At 42.8% G+C, this 16,392-nt stretch overlaps 1 protein-coding gene across 3 annotated transcripts in view; it reads right to left on the bottom strand.

Moving 5' to 3' along the window:
• The window catches only part of LOC112228299 (triple functional domain protein-like), a 146,494-nt gene extending 130,520 nt beyond the window's left edge, over window positions 1-15,974 (bottom strand). Inside the window, exons 1-2 of one of the 3 annotated variants that reach the window (XM_042310490.1) lie at window positions 15,730-15,974; window positions 5,231-5,287 (exon numbers count right to left, since the gene is read on the bottom strand). In XM_042310490.1, the coding sequence (XP_042166424.1) occupies window positions 5,231-5,287; window positions 15,730-15,799 (127 nt within the window). In that variant the 5' untranslated portion in view covers window positions 15,800-15,974. The remainder of the gene's footprint in view (window positions 1-5,230; window positions 5,288-15,729) is intronic. The other 2 variants (XM_042310475.1, XM_042310482.1) reach the window with 2 other exon arrangements.
• Window positions 15,975-16,392: the final 418 nt, after the last annotated feature.

Below are 16,392 nucleotides of genomic sequence, written 5' to 3'. Positions count from 1 at the left end.
GGATGGTTGAGCATGGTGTACTTCTTAAAGGAATGTTTATTCAAGTTACGCCGCTTTTTTTCTCCGTCAACAAGGGTAACGATTTCAAATGTACCACCGTTTATTCCTAATGAGCTATTGGAGCGCGAGTTATTGCGCTTTGGGAAGTTCGCCAGTTCAATTAAGGTTGTCCCGTTGGGTTGCAAACACCCGGCGTTGAAACAGGTAATGTCATTTCGGCGACAGGTGTTTGTGTTTTTGGACTCACCGGAGCAGACTTTAGAGTTATCGTTTAAAATCAAGTATGACAATAGATTGTATATGGCTTATGCTAGTACGGGTAGTCAACGGTGTTTTGAGTGTGGGGATGTTGGTCATAAGCGACATGCTTGCCCGAAAAGGGAGAAGGCAGAGGGAGGGGCACAGGTGGTCATCGTAACGCCTGGGCCCGCTGATGTAGGGAGAGGTGAGCTGACAGCGGTAGAGCAGCCACAAGCACCTGTTGCTGAGGAACAAGTTATCCGTGTTGAGGGCACGGGGTTGCAACTTGTATTAGAAGGAAATGTTATGCTACAGAAAAGTATTGTTGTAGAAGGTAAGGATGTATCTGAAGAGCCAGTTCCTCAGACTGGTGAGCAGGTGCCCAGTATGAGTGCTGGGGTAAAGGAAGGGGTTCATGTGGAGCTAGGCTCCCAGGGAGTGGAGGAGATGCCCACTACGAGTGCTGGGGTTCATGTAGAGCTAGGCTCCCAGGTAGTGGAGGAGTTGCCCACTACGAGTAATGAGGTACAGGAGGGTTTTCATGTGGAGCTAAGCTCCCAGGTAGTGGAGAAGATTCCCACTACGAGTGCTGGCGTTCATGTGGAGCTAGGCTCCCAGTTAATGGAGGAGATGCCCACTATGAGTAGTGATGTTCAGGTGGGGCTAGTCTCCAAGGTAGTGGAGGAGATGCTTGGTACGAGTGATGAGGTGCAAGTGGGGAGTGTTGAAAGGGATGTGGTAGAGGGGAGTCAGTTGTCTGTGGTCTCAGCTGAGGATCAGGAGAATGATATGGATATCTCTTTAGATATGACAGCTGCTGGTGAGGACTCAGTTTATGATCTAGAGGAGGTAAATGAGTTTCTGGATCAGACTTTTGGGAAATCTGTCAAATTGGCAGATTATTTTGATGTTGATAAGTTTGTGAGGTCAGCTGTGATGTTACAGAAGACGGTGGGGTTAGACCAATTGAGTGAGAAGAAGCGGTTTCGCTTGAGGAAATTTATTACTGCTGTTGCAGCAGCAAAAGGTGGTGGGAAACGTGTTCAGGTTAAGAGAAGAAAAAAATAATGATGATGATCATGCTTCATAGGGTGTCTTTTTTCTCGTTGGTTTCTCTGTGGGCTCTTCTGCTTTTCTTTTCTCTTTTCTATATGGAAGTACTAAGGGTAGGTTCTCTCAATATGAATGGGGGAAGGGACAGGAATAAGAAGGCTTGGGTATTAGAAGTAATAAAACAGAAAAGGCTTAATGTAGTTTTCCTACAGGAGACACATAGTGATGAGGAAAATGAGGTTGACTAGGGTATGTGGTGGGAGGGGCAGCATGTACTCAGTCATGGTACTAATTTCAGTGCTGGGGTGGCAATATTGTTTTCCTCAGGCTTAGGGGTGACTGGTATCTACAACAGAGATTGTCAAGGGTCGGGTTTTATTGGTCAAGGTGGATGTTTTTTTTTTTTTTTTTTTTTTAATGTTTATGCTCCTAATGAGGGTACAGAGCGTATTGCTGTTTTTGATCAAATAAAGGAAACCTTAAGACAGTGTGATCAAGAGGGGTGTATGGTTTTAGGGGGTGACTGGAATTGTACAGTGGATTTTACTGTTGATCGCACCGCTGAAGAACCTCACCTGCGGTCAGCCACTTGCCTGTCTGGCCTATTAAATGAGTTTGAGCTTTCTGATGTGTGGAGAGTAAGGAATGCAAAAGTTAGGCAGTACACATGGCTAAAAATTAATGAAGGTCGTGTCAGTGCAGCAAGGTTAGACAGGTTGTATGTATCTGAGCAATACTGTAGTAGGGTTGGAAAGTGTGCCATTACTCCTGTGGGATTCTCTGATCATCATATTGTTACTGTTGATATTCACTTGTCCTGTCCACGAAGGTCATCACCTTCCTGGTATTTTAATGTTAAATTGTTACACGATGTCATGTTTTGTGACAGGTTTTTGTTGTTTTGGGAAAAATGGAGGGTTATAAAGGGGAATTTTGAGTCCTTGAGACAATGGTGGGAGGTTGGGAAGGCCCAAATACGAGTATTTTGTCAACAGTATACTGCTCTGTCTCAAATTGAAGTTAAAGAGACTATCAAGGCCCTTGAACAGGACATCAAGTCTATTGAATTGAAGCTGCTCACTCAGAACGACCCTGGACTAGTCATGAATTTACAGGACAAGAGACATGAACTGAGGTCATTTCTGCATGAAAGAGTGAAGGGTGCCTTGATTAGGTCTCGTTTCGCTTCCCTCAAGGATATGGATGCTCCTAGTGCTTTTTTTTAACCTAGGACAGTTGAAATTTCAACGTAAACAGATGGTCTGCCTTCGTCTCCCTGATGGGAAGGTGACCACGAATGATATTGAAATGCGTCAACATGCCGTGGATTTTTACTCGTCCCTTTATAAGGCGGAGGATTGTGACTCTCTGTGTACTGAACAGTTGTTACACGGTCTTCCTCAATTGGGACCTGAGCAGAGAGTCGCATTGGACGCTGACATTACACTGCAGGAGCTGTCCACAGCAGTTATGCAGCTCTCAACAGGCCGAGCCCCTGGCATCGATGGTTTACCATCTGAGTTTTATAAGCACTTTTGGGGGTCTATTGGGGAGGATTTTTATGAAGTGCTGTGTAAATCTTTTCATGAGGGTTCTCTTCCTGTATCTTGTCAACGTGCGGTGCTTTCACTGTTGCCAAAAATGGGGGATTTGGCTCTCATAAAAAATTGGAGACCTGTTGCTTTGCTGTGCGCAGAATACAAAATTGTTTCTAAATGTCTCTCAAACAGGTTGAAAGAGTATCTGGGATTATTGGTCCACAAGGACCAGTCCTACTGTGTACCTGATCGCTCTATTGTTGACAACTTGTTTATGATAAGAGATGTTTTAGACATTTGTAAACTGTCTGATGTAAATGTGGGTTTACTTTCGTTGGATCAGGAGAAGGCTTTTGATCGTGTGGACCATCAGTACTTGTTTAAAACAATGAAAGCCTTTGGGTTTGGGGATGTTTTTCTGTCTTGGGTGAATTTACTGTATGCTGGGGCCTCGTGTATGGTGAAGGTGGGAGGTGGTTTGAGTTGCCCGATCCCTGTCCAAAGGGGCATCAGGCAGGGATGCCCAATTTCAGGGCAGTTATATAGTCTGGCGATTGAACCAATGCTTTGTTTTTTAAGAGCAAAGCTTACTGGTTTCTCTGTGCCAGGTGTAACGAAGGGTCCCACGATAGCACTGTCTGCATATGCAGATGACGTGATAGTTTTTATTATAGGGGGTGAGGATGTTAAGGTTCTCTCAAACACTTTAAAGGTGTATGAGGGGGCCTCCTCAGCTAGAGTCAATTGGGGAAAGAGGGAAGCGCTGTGGGCAGGTCAGCTTCAGATGGGGTCCACTCCACGGTTACCAGGGGGGCTTCAGTGGGGCAGAGATGGAATGAAGACTTTGGGGTTTTTTCTACGCTCCGATGTCTTTCAGAAAAAGAACTGGGAGGGTGTAGCGGAGAAAGTGTGTGCCAGATTGTCAAGGTAGAAATGGGTGTTGCCCCAGCTGTCTTATAGGGGACGGGTCCTGGTAGCTAATAATCTTGCTGCCTCTACCCTGTGGCACAGACTAATGATTTTACAGCCACCAAAGGGTCTGATACAGGAGCTTCAGAGGACCCTTGTCAATTTTTTCTGGTCTGGACAACACTGGATTATAGCTGCAGCCCTGTACCTGCCACTGCACGAGGGTGGGCAAGGCCTGGTGGACATTTCCTCTAGGATCACGGCTTTCCGGCTCCAAGTAGCCCAGAGATTGTTGTACAGAGACTGTTCTAGCTGGGTTGAAACAGCCTACATATTGATGAGGAGAGCGGGTTGTTTGGGCTTAGACAGGCATCTTTTTCTCTTAAAGCTGGAGGGGGGTGATTTGACTGGTCTGACTCCAATTTATGAGTCTGTTACGCAGGCTTGGAGAGTCTTTGTCAAGTCCCGTAAGGCCGGCACACCACCAGGGATGTGGCTTTTTGAAGAGCCTCTTTTTCACAACACTGCCATCCAGTCCTGTGTTCTGGGTTCAGCTAGCCTACGTTCATGCCTGTTAGGCGTGGGGTGTACAAAGCTGGGTCATCTGATGCGGAGCAGGAGCAGATCGTTGGAGGAGCTGGGAGAAAGAGCGGGGATCCGATCATCTCGCCTACTGAGGAAGGTCGTCGATGAGGTCTGCGACTCCTTGCCAGTGCTTCATCTGCAGTATGTGACTGACACTTCCAATTCTGATCGGTGGAAGGAGGGTCTGGATTATGTGTTCCCTGCACTGATTGTTAGTGCTGCGATGGGGGCATTTGAAGAGGACGTGGGGATGCTGCTTTCCTTCGATACCCCGGAGCTGGGGGAGTTCAAGGAGGTGGGAAAGAAGGCCATGTACAGAATATGTGTAAAGGTGTCCCATGCCTCTTCCCTGGAAGGGGTCAAATCGACGAGGTGGGAGGATGTGCTTGGTCCAGGTGCCTCTCCAAAAGGCTGTTGACGATCATTATATAAACTGCCTATTGATAAGAGGACAGCTGACCTCCAATGGAGGATAATACATGGAGCTATAGCCACTAACGCAAAATTAGCGATATGGAAGACCCGAAAGAACAGCATTCGGGGACAGGGGTCTGTGGATGTGGTGGGAATGCTGGAGGGAATGTTGGCAGCGAGACTAAGGGTTGAGTTTGCCTATTATAAACTTGTCAACAATATCGATCTGTTTTTGAGTATATGGGGTATTCAGAGGCTATTGTGTGTAGTTACTGTGGAGGAGGAATTGGAGTTGTGTTTTTAATTGATGTCTCTCTCTCTCGACGAGATATGATAGGATCTGTTTCTGTTTCTTAACCAAACCTGACCACGAACAGGCAGAAACAGATATCTCAGAGGGTATCCCAAAGCAAGATGTCACGTCATACGCGTAGCACAAATATACAATACATTCCACAGACAAAGCAAAAATAATAAAGTAAATAAATTACCTGCTTGTTGAGTGGGTTCGTCCAGTTTGGGCTCACATTTTGAAAGAGGGAGAGAATCTAGAAAAATTAAGATGAAAAAGAATGGTCAGTGAATGAATGCAGTGGCCTGGCTTTGAGAATCTCTTCCGACCTTGAGCCTGTGATTATTGCCTGCAGATGAGAGGACAAGGAAGAGCTGCTTTGATCCCAGTATCTGGCTAGTCAAAGACATGAAACAGCATGAAACATGGGCTGTGTCACAAATGGCACCCTATTCCTAATACAGCAGTTATGCATTATACAGGGAATATTGTACCATTTGGGATGCAAACAGAATTGAACAAGAAGCCACCAAATGACTTACAGCTGATGTAACAGTTTAGCTTCCATCCCTCTCCTCGCCCATACCTGGGCTCGAACCACCCACTCTCGAAGCATCGTTACCCAAGGGGAACAACTACTTCAAGGTCTCATAGCGAGTGACGTCACTGATTGAAACGCTATTAGCGCACACCACCGCTAACTAGCTAGCCATTTCACATTGGTTACACTGACAAACTGATACAGGAATGAATCATGATATAGAAGTCCTGAGCGGGACTCTGTAGATCTTTCTACCGCCACAGGCCTGACAAAAATGATATATTTGAATCCGGAATGCTGGATAATTCACCTGGAGTCATTAAAGTTAAACACAGTCTGTCATCGTCTGCTCTGATTTTTACAGTAGCATATTACAGTGGGTTAAGTGAGGCTTTCTCTTCATTCTGACTGAGACTGACTCACTTCTATGCCTATGGCAGTACTGTGGTGTTGTGGGCTTGTAACGGATGTCGTCTGGAGATAGAGAGGAGGACCAAGGTGCAGCGTGGTAAGTGTTCATGTCTTTTTAATAAACAAACTGAACACTGGAACAAAACAATAAAAGATGTGAACAAAACGAAACAGTACCATGTGGCCCAAACACTCACACGGAAACAAACACCCACAAACCAAAAGTGAAACCCAGGCTACTTAAGTATGATTCTCAATCAGGGACAACAATTGACAGCTGCTTCTGATTGAGAACCATACAAGGCCAAACTCAAAACCCAACATTTACAAATATAGACTGCCCACCCCAACTCACTCCCTGACCATACTAAAACACAGACAAAAACAAAGGAACTAAGGTCAGAACGTGACAGGGCTGTTGGCAGTACAGCCCTGTCTTCTTTCTGGGTCATTTGTCTATCAGTGGCACGGGATAGCTCCAGCTTAGCTCCACTTTGCCTGCTTCTCAAAAGACAAACCAGCATATGCTGCTGCTAGGGATTAAATGGGCGGCGAACTGCAGTGGCTATTCGATGTTAACATCATTGTGGATTTGATGTTAAGCTATATTAAGCTCACAATTAAAGTGTCTTGAAGACATGTGACCGGGAATTCACATGATGATGATCCGACAGAAACCTCCCCCATCCACCCCCCAAAAAACTTGCCTTTCTTGAACTAACACTTCTTTATTAAATGTACTTACTATGACTGTGATAATGTGCTTGCTATCAGCAGGTGAATGCACTAACTGTAAGTCACTCTGGATAACAGTATCTGCTAAATGAATGAAATGTAAAAAAAAATTTAAAAGGAATGTAAATATAGACTAGAGGGTCCTCTGCTGTGAGATGAAGCCTTAGGTTTTGTAACTGGCATCCTACATTGTAGCTCTGGCATTGTATCACTGGCATCCTACTCTTGCCTATTCACCTAGGGGCTTTCAAACATGGAAGTGGCTGTGAGTTAGTCAATTACACATGTCTAACTATCCAGGGTGTGATCTAAAAGTGAAGCAAAAATATCTCTCATACAAACAAGCACCAACTTGAACGGGATGAATGAGATAATACAATATTGTCTATGTGGATTTTAGTTTAGTTTGCTTGTTTTTATACAAATCTGAGCAGCGGCACGTGATCTATTTAAACCAGGCGACTACTGGCGGAGTGCAGCACGAGGAGAATCTAAACATGTTAGTGTCTTCAAAGGTGTCATGACGTTGGCCTGGGGGTAGGTTTATGACAGTCATAAATACCTCTTCCCCCTTTTTCCTCTCTCTACCCTACTGATGTAACATTTGCAAAACCCTTGGTTAACATAGAGATTCTGGGAACATCAGAAGGTGGGGGGAAATGAACTATATTCTGGTAATCCGACCAATTGAACATATGCGGTGGTACTTAATGAATATGATGTCAGTTCGGTTGTCATCTGAGACATTCTCATCAATGATAAGATGACAAACTCTACAGTGGAAAGTCTCCACATCAGAGTTGTCGGATTCACATGGAATTGTTGTTCAATTTAAATGTTTGAATATGAAATTATTTGTGATGGGATGAAATGTGATTTTAGCTTTTAAAATGTGAGATTTGGGTTTTCATAAGGTAGGACTCTGCTCAATCAGTGGCCCGCCCATGTGAAGGGACATGGGCTATAAAAAAATTCAAACACGCCCTCCTCTCCCTTCCTATATAAAGCCTTGACGACAATGTAACCTCCTGTTCCGAGGATATGAGGATGACTGTCCGATGTAAGAATGGTTCAGATAATAACTACAGAACGAAGCCAACATCAGTGTGAGCTTTGGTTGCGAATGGTATGAACTTTGAACTCTTATTCACTACAGAAGTGATACCTCCTAGCCGTTGAGTTAGCAACAGCAGCTGCAAACGCAGGTTAGGAAGGAACAGACAGAGTATCCCATCTACCACACAACGACGTTACTACAACGTATTCAATTTACCAGCAGAGACATTCTTCAAAGGACAAAGGACTCGGTTGGGCAACATGGCCTTCCATCTACCACCAACCTACCGAAGCGCAGCTCAGAGTAAATATTTATTGCATTTTCCTTTTCCAAATGGGCGGTAGAATGCATAAGATTCTGTATTTATGATAGCACAGCTTCGCCCTTTGTTCCTCAGTCTTCCCGCTCTTTCACTCAAACCCAGCCCTTTTCTTTTGTGTAACCAGCTGTCATATCTGTTCTGCCCGCTAGGGACGTTTTCCTTTATGACGTAATTTGTAATCAAGTTATGATTTAATGATGTGTATGTGTAATTCTGTGTGATTAGTTAGGTATTCATTAAATAAATAATTAAACCCAATTTTGTATTGCTGATTCAACTTGTGAGCCAGGGTTCGTGCAGATAACCAAGAATTTACAACTTTCAGATGAGACTGAATTAAGGTGACAATTAATATTGACTGCTATTGATGTAAAATATTACTAGGTCTTTAAGAGTTTATTCGGAAGATAACAGCTCTATAAATATTCTTTCGTGGTGCCCTGACTCTCTAGTTAATTACATTTACATGATTAGCTCAATCAGGTAATATTAATTACGTCGAAATTATTTTATAGAATAGCATGTCATATCACTTAATCCGGCATAGCCAAAGACACAACAAAGGGGAGAGGATGTTTCGCTCCGTGTGGAGTTCCTGTTTGACAGGCTGTGCACAGCTGTTCACTGGAGACAAGCACAGGGAGGGCACACAGCTGCAACCACACCACACCAAACATTCCCTAGCTCAGTCCCACTATGGGCCATATTGCTTTGATTCCCAAACTGAGCCCTGTGTGTGTGTGTGTGTGTGTGTGTGTGTGTGTGTGTGTGTGTGTGTGTGTGTGTGTGTGTGTGTGTGTGCCTCAACCTCATTAAAAAGAGGAAAGGCATGTTCTCAAAACATAACAAAGGCTTTTAACAGTATATGATATTTAATATGCCGTCCTGTATGAACGACGGGCAGGATCAAATGCGCGCGTGTGTATGTGTGTGCGTCTGAGTTTATTATTACCATCAGAGAGAAGAGGGGTGTTAATACATAAGCTCAGAAACACATAAAACCCTGCTGCTCTGTTTGATATAACAGCTAGTCTCTGAGAGGGAAACAGACAGGAAGGCAGGCCGGCAGACAGACACCTAGGAGGCCAGGGTTCTGAGATGAGATGCCCTGATTCCAGACGCCTCCTTAGTGCTGGGAAGGAGGGGGCTGCTGGGTGTGGGTGTCTGGTAGGGTGTGGGTGGCTGAGGTTGACTGATGGATAGGAAATCCTCTCTTATCAGATGAGGGATTTCAAGGAGACACACAGGCAGGCTTAGCCCACAGCCACTCTTCTTCTTCATGGCCCACAATACCTTTTTCTTTCCTTCCTTCCTGGCCCCCAGGCAACGTGGGTGGCAGGCTGAGGCTACTGTGATTGATACCTCTATATCCTTGACTGAATTAAGCCATCCCTTAGGCTAGTTATTGACTTCACTCTGCATGCTCAATTCCTACTTATTGACATTGACGGTTATCTGTATGCAAATCTGGACAATTTAAATGGGAAATGTACATTTTTGAAGGGATAGTTCACCCAAATTACAAAATGACATTGGTTTCCTTACCCTGTAAGGATTACTTAGTGTTTTATTTTATTTTATTAGGATCTCTTTTAATCCTCACTTGGACTAATCTTCCATGAGTCCTTAAACATTAAAATACAATTTATAATACGATCACACTTAACACACTGTTACAAACAACAGACATAATACACTGCCATATTGACCAGATAAATAATCTAACAGTCTGAAAAGGTAAATTGGTTCCTTCATCTACCATAGTCCTGCACAACCTTCCAATTTATTATATTTAAGTGGTTCTAAGTATTGTATGAATTTATAAATTGAAAGGTTTCTAGTTTGCTCAGATAAATTATTCCATTTCTTTATTACTCTGAATCGAAATGTTATTTTGCCTATTTCTCTTCTCTGCCAAGATAAGACATAGATGGGGGACAATGTATTTATTGTCTCTTACCAACTGAAACCATTGTGTGAAAAGAAATACCATTTTAAATGGTGTACATTGTGAAATACAATAAGCATGTGTTTTTCTCTGATCTTGATGATTGATGACCATCCAAGAGCATTGTGCATGACTACAAGAGAAGAATCATATTTCCACCATAAAATAATCCTGTGCAATCTGCAGCCTCCTAATCTCACTTTCTGATGAATTTCCCCAGACCACAGAACAGTAGTTCACCTGACTCCCAATTCATGCTTGGGTTGTTCGCTTAAGAATCTTTCCCGGTAAATATTTTGCTATCCTTCTGATCATGCATGCAATTTTAATCATTTTCTTTCGACTTCTTCCACTCAACTCGCATAGCCTACAGTTCATGATCTATACTACAAAATTGTGCACAGATTGATGCTTTGAGTGAGATGTGGCCTGATATAGTTCTGTGGGTCAGTGAAAAGCCTAGTATCTCTAAATAATCTATACTATAAATGCCATGGATCTCATAAAAGACATTCAGCAGGCTGCTTTTTAAACAGCTCTACAATAAACATAACAGTCAAGCAGCACTAAAACATCTGCTCTCCATTGTAAGCATACAGTAGACTAGCTGAAGAGAGGAGGAGGGAAACCAAACCACCGAAGTGAGTCTGGGAAAAACAGAACAGCTAAGTCAAAAGCTCTTTTTTTTCCAATTATGAGGAGGATGGCATGATGGCGGCTGGGCTGAGGCTGTTTCATGGTGCAATGCCACTCTGGGCCGATTGCTTCTACTCCACTAGAAGCAACTGCCAATTACTTTGCAATAGAATGCAAGAGGATTCTTTCTGACTGTAGAATATGTATAAAAGCAAGCCATGATGGTCTACTCCACCCTGACTTTAGCCTTTACCACTCTATCATTTGCAGAGGTGGTTTTTCTGTCCTTCTTTTCGTTCGCTCTTTCTCTCTCTCTCTCTCTCGCCCCCTCTCTCTCTCCCCCTCTCCCTCCTCATGATGTGAATTGATTCTGGAGCATCTGATCCCTACTACACTACACCGTTATTGTGACACAGCTAAGAAGACTTTAGTCAAGTCTGTTCCTCAGCAGCAGCCAGTAGACATTTTATTACATAACACTTAGGTTTCCACTTCGATAAGCATGATCCCACTGGGTGATAACGCTGGATCACAGATGGTACAACAATTTGGCTCACATTACAGGGCAGTCTAATTAGGCCTAGTCATAAACTCATTTTTCATTCCTAAACGGACAAAGACAATTTGAATTGTCATGTCCAACAATTGATGGTAAATAGATGATAACTGTGACCTTTCTATGGCATAATATCACCACTGGAAAGCAAGTAATATTTCAATGGAATGGGGACATCATAACTTAGTAAAGGGGCTTTTCCAAAGAACCAATCAAATGAAAGTACTTGGCAAACCTCAGCCTGCTCTGAGCTGGATAGTGGAACAATCATGTACACAGAAAATATTCTGATTTATACCGTTGCCAATGTAACGGCCGTCCTCTCACAAGAACAACCCCACTGTGTAATATGGTAAATGGGCAAAGCAAGGCAGCTATGTGGTGGAAAATGGTGCCTGACTACAGTACAAAAATAGAAGGTACTTTGACATAGTAAACACTATATGTTTGTTGGAACCACTGGTCTCATTAAACTACTAGTGGTATGATGGATGACTAGTATATTATTACCTTGGGGCGGCAGGTAGCCTAGTGGTTAGAACGTTGGGCCAGTAACTGAAAGGTTGCTAGCTCAAATCCCTGAGCTGACAAGGTAAAAAAAATCTGCCGTTCTGCCCTTGAACAAGGCAGTTCCTAGGCCGTCATTGTAAATAAGAATTTGTTCTTAACTGACTTGCCTAGTTAAATTAAAAACTTGTAAATCAGAACTACCTGGTTGAGCTACAGCGTACTCATTTGAAAGCATGGCATGATGCTGTGTCATTGAAGTTAGTAATACCTCATACATTTTTCATCTTGTTCTTAAAAAGCAAGAAAAATAAGCATACTTCAATTACACAATTCATTCAGTCTGCTATCCTTAAAAAGCCACTGAAAATGACCTCCTGATTTGGGTCATTGAAAGCTAATGGGCAATGCCACAATACGCTATGAATAGCCAGCGAGCAGCTCTGCATTACAACAGCTTACAGTACAGTGAGGGACAGGATGATCCCTGTTAGAGTCAACTCACATCAAACAGGCCAAGACAACCTTATGCCTTCCCAAAGCTCTGTATACTACACTCTGTGCCAATGTAATAACTAGGTAAATAGTAAATACATAGTATTAATATACACTGAGTTTACAAAACATAAGGAACACCTTCTTAATATTGAGTTGCACTCCTTCCTTTTGCCCTCAGAACAGACTCAATTCGTCAGGGCATGGACTCTACAAGGGGTTGAATTCCCACACGGATGCTGGCTCATGTTGACTTCAACTCTTCCCACAGTTGTGTCAAATTGGCTGGAAGTCCTTTGGGTGGTGGACCATTCTTGATTCGCGGGGGAAACTGTTGAGCGTGAAAAACCCAGCAGCTTTGCAATTCTTGACACTCAAACCGGTGAGCCTGGCACCTACTACCATACCCCATTCAAAGGAACTTCAACCTCTTGTCTTGCCCATTCACCCTCTGAATGGCACACATACAAAATCCATGTCTCAAGGCTTAAAAATCTGTCTTCAACCCGTCTCCTCCCCTTCATCTACACTGATTGGTGTAGATTTAGCAAGTGATATCAATAAGGGATCATAGCTTTCACCTGGATTCGCCTGGTCAGTCTATGTCAGTCTATGAAAAGGTGTTCCTAATGTTTTGTACACTCAGTGTAAAGTGAATATAAGCTTACAGTGCAAAAGTTAGAATTCCTTGGGACATAGACCTAAAACTTTGTGTGGGCTGACATCATAGGCATGCATGCTACTGAGCTGCTGTAATGAGCCTCACCGTCAACTGGACTATAAGTTACGACCGCCTCACTGATTAGCTCACAAGAGGATGACTCAGTATACAATGTGAGGATCTATACAATGTATGTGGGAATGACATAATAACATCCATCTGTCTACCTCATCACAAGATAATGACAAGGAATTATAGATGACTGACTAGCACAACATCTCCATGACTCCCACAGCAACTCCAAACAGAAATATGTCTCCATAAACTGAAAAGAACACTGTTTTGATAGTTGACTTCACTAAATCATCGAGCTATGGCTTATGTTATGCGTATCAACTTCCAATACAGACTGTCTAGTATATCATCACGTTAGATACTCTTCAAAGGGTGAACACTAAAATTAGCCCAATTAAATGACATATAACAACTTCAGCCAGGCCGTCTAGTACAGCCCATACGAGTCCAAAAAGGCACCCTATCCCTACCCTGGTCAAAAGTAGTGCACAACCGAAGTCCTACTCAAGATGAACTAGGGCATCACAGTGGGTGCACCCAGAGCTCCCCAAACTAAAGAAATGTCTTTCAGTGCAACAAGAAAGAGCAACTTTGTGCCAAGATTTCAACGCTGAACAAGCCAGCAGCAATTAGGAACCCTGCTGGAGAGGTTACAGAAAGTGGGATGGCCTTTTCTGTCCTTTCCCTGTGGCTTCATGGTGTTGTAGGATACTGACAGGCCAAACAACATATCCATGGTTGCATCCCAAATGGCATCCTATGATAGTGAATATATTCCCTATATAGTACCTCAAAGGCATAGGGTTCTGGTCAAAAGTAGTGAACTATATGGAATAGGGTGCTTTTTGGGACTCAGACAACATATCAATTGCTCCTATCGTATGCTTGGACACAGTTATGGGTCATGTTGTTTGCGTTGTGTTTCACTGGCCTCTCTTACACCGTCACGACTAGCTATCCCAGTTTTAGCATCTACATAATGTGTGAAATTTGAAAGTCTAAATGCATCACCATGCAAATGACTTACTAGCTTGAACACTGCACAAAATACAACCTTATTAGCCAATATAGCAAGCTAAGCTGAGTCCTTACAGTTAACAATAATAGTAGCAGGTGAAATGGGCTACTCAAACCTCAGAGCATCTAGACAGAGACCATTTACAGGAAAATGCTGTTCATGCACATAATTCAGGTTCATGTTGCTATTGTTAACTCCCAGGACATGGACTATAGCAGCTATAACAGAAAACACTGGCCACATACCAACTATAGACTGAAACAATAGAATACAATCCATTATAGCATTCCAAGCTGTCTTAAAGAGAAACTGAGAGAAAATATTTGTGGTAACTATGGGAGAAAGGAACATAGGCCGATTCATATATTTCTACCTTGTTAGAGATTACCATCAGCTTATAGTTCAAGGTCCCTTGTCTCCATTAATGTTGGGACATTCCTTCGCCAAACACATTTCCTAACATTGTCTTTAGACAGCTCTTTCTTAACTTCCTTACCTCCAGACTCCAGTGACCTAAAAGCTCAAGTCAATGCTGTGTAACATGCATACACTAAAGAATATAATAGATTATATAAATCATTAGGCTATATCACTCATCTTTCTAAAAGAATCAGTCCCTTCTTCACTTCAGCTTGACCCTGTCTGTCCCACTCAAACGTACGTCTGTGTGTCATCAATGGGGATGGTGGGAAACAGACTTCTTGACCAAGATGCGCCAGACCAGGTGCTACAGAAACAGCGGAGCGCAAATGAACAGCTGCTCTGACTGTGGATCATCTGAGGTGGTCTCATCATGATCATAGGATGTTCCCAGGGCACCTATATGTACTTTTGTTTTACTTTCCAAAATGTTAATTCAACAGAATGACATTCTTACCCCAATTAATGTGGGGGGAAATGATGGCAGTGTGTTGTGTAGAAGCACTTTAAAAAAAAAACTGTGTTAGGTCATTAAATTGACTAGAGAGATAATTAGAATGTATACCAGAGATAAACTCAATAGTATTAGATATGTTAAAATCAATAACACTAATAACACAATAATCTGAATATTTTGTAAGGATTCATTTTATAGGGATTTGTGTATTGCCCTGATGAACTAATGGGTATCTAAATAAACAAAACAGCAATAGAAAAAAGTGATGGTCTATTCTTGGTTATTCCATAACATATTGTATGAGAGTAAACAAGAAGATGTGATGTCCAGAGGATACGTAGGCCTGGCCTAAAACTCAGTTATGGTCCAGATAGGTTGTGCAGCCTCTTCACCTGGGCGGCATCATAGGCTACAGTCTGTTTACATGATAGGCTATCACAATCTACAGGATGTGGTTCTGACTAACAAGCAGCTCACTGCAAAATGTTTGTTGGCCAAGACGCAGGGTACAGAATAATCGAAAGATGTAGTCTACACACATCTCGGGATAGGGATACATTTCTTACATTTAATTTCTAGATTATAAACCATACACGACACCTGTTTTCTTTTCTTCTTCTTTTTTACATTGAAGTGTGCGTAATTTACTATAATCCGAGGTTGACTCTGTTATCATATTGGAATAAAAACAGAGAGGATGACAGGGAGCCTGTTTAGGAGGATAATAATCGTATTTCTCTAACGCATCCACCCACCAATGGCTGGATTTGTTGATCAGTTTAACATCTATACGGGAACAATGTAGATGGCATTATCAATACAGTGAGCTACCGGAGGTGCTCGCCCCTCTTTCACTTACCCGACTTGAAAAACGCCGCTATGTCGGCCGCATCCTTAGCAGCCTCATCTATTCCCTCTCCAGAGCTCATGGCTGGAATACCGATGTGGAAATATAATCTCCAAAGAATTTACTTCCTCTAGATTTTCCCGAGAAAATGGAAATGCAACACCATTGAAAGTATATTCTACTGTAACACGCAGGCAATCTGTTCTATCTTCAATAGGCAAGAGACCTCCATCTTGGCGAGAATGAAAATTCTTATTACCGATCGGCGGCGCTCCAGAGCCTGAGCACAGAGGCAGAGGGGAAGTCCGTTGATAAAGGGGAGGTCTTGTATGGGGTCTCTGGCGCTGCAGGAATATCCCTGATATTTTGAGGCATTGTGCGCCACAAATGGGATGAAAGGGGAGCCAAATCATAAAGGCCACTTGGTGTAGCCTGGGTGCCAGTCTGTTTCTGCTCTCTTGCCAACTCCTTACGCAAGTATCATGTCAAGCATGTTTTGTTTTGTTTGACAATGACAATGACAATGGAGTTGGCAAAAGCACAAACAGATCTGGGACCAGGTTACACTTGACCACCAGACATGATGGAATATAGACATATACATGTCATGGGCTATGGTAGCCAACAGGAAAACATAGCTATGAGATGTTATTTATCACAAAAGCACTTCCTTCA

Source organism: Oncorhynchus tshawytscha, linkage group LG03 (genome assembly GCF_018296145.1).
Source record: "Oncorhynchus tshawytscha isolate Ot180627B linkage group LG03, Otsh_v2.0, whole genome shotgun sequence".
Taxonomy (NCBI): domain Eukaryota; kingdom Metazoa; phylum Chordata; class Actinopteri; order Salmoniformes; family Salmonidae; genus Oncorhynchus; species Oncorhynchus tshawytscha.
This window is presented reverse-complemented; position numbering and strand designations above follow the sequence as displayed.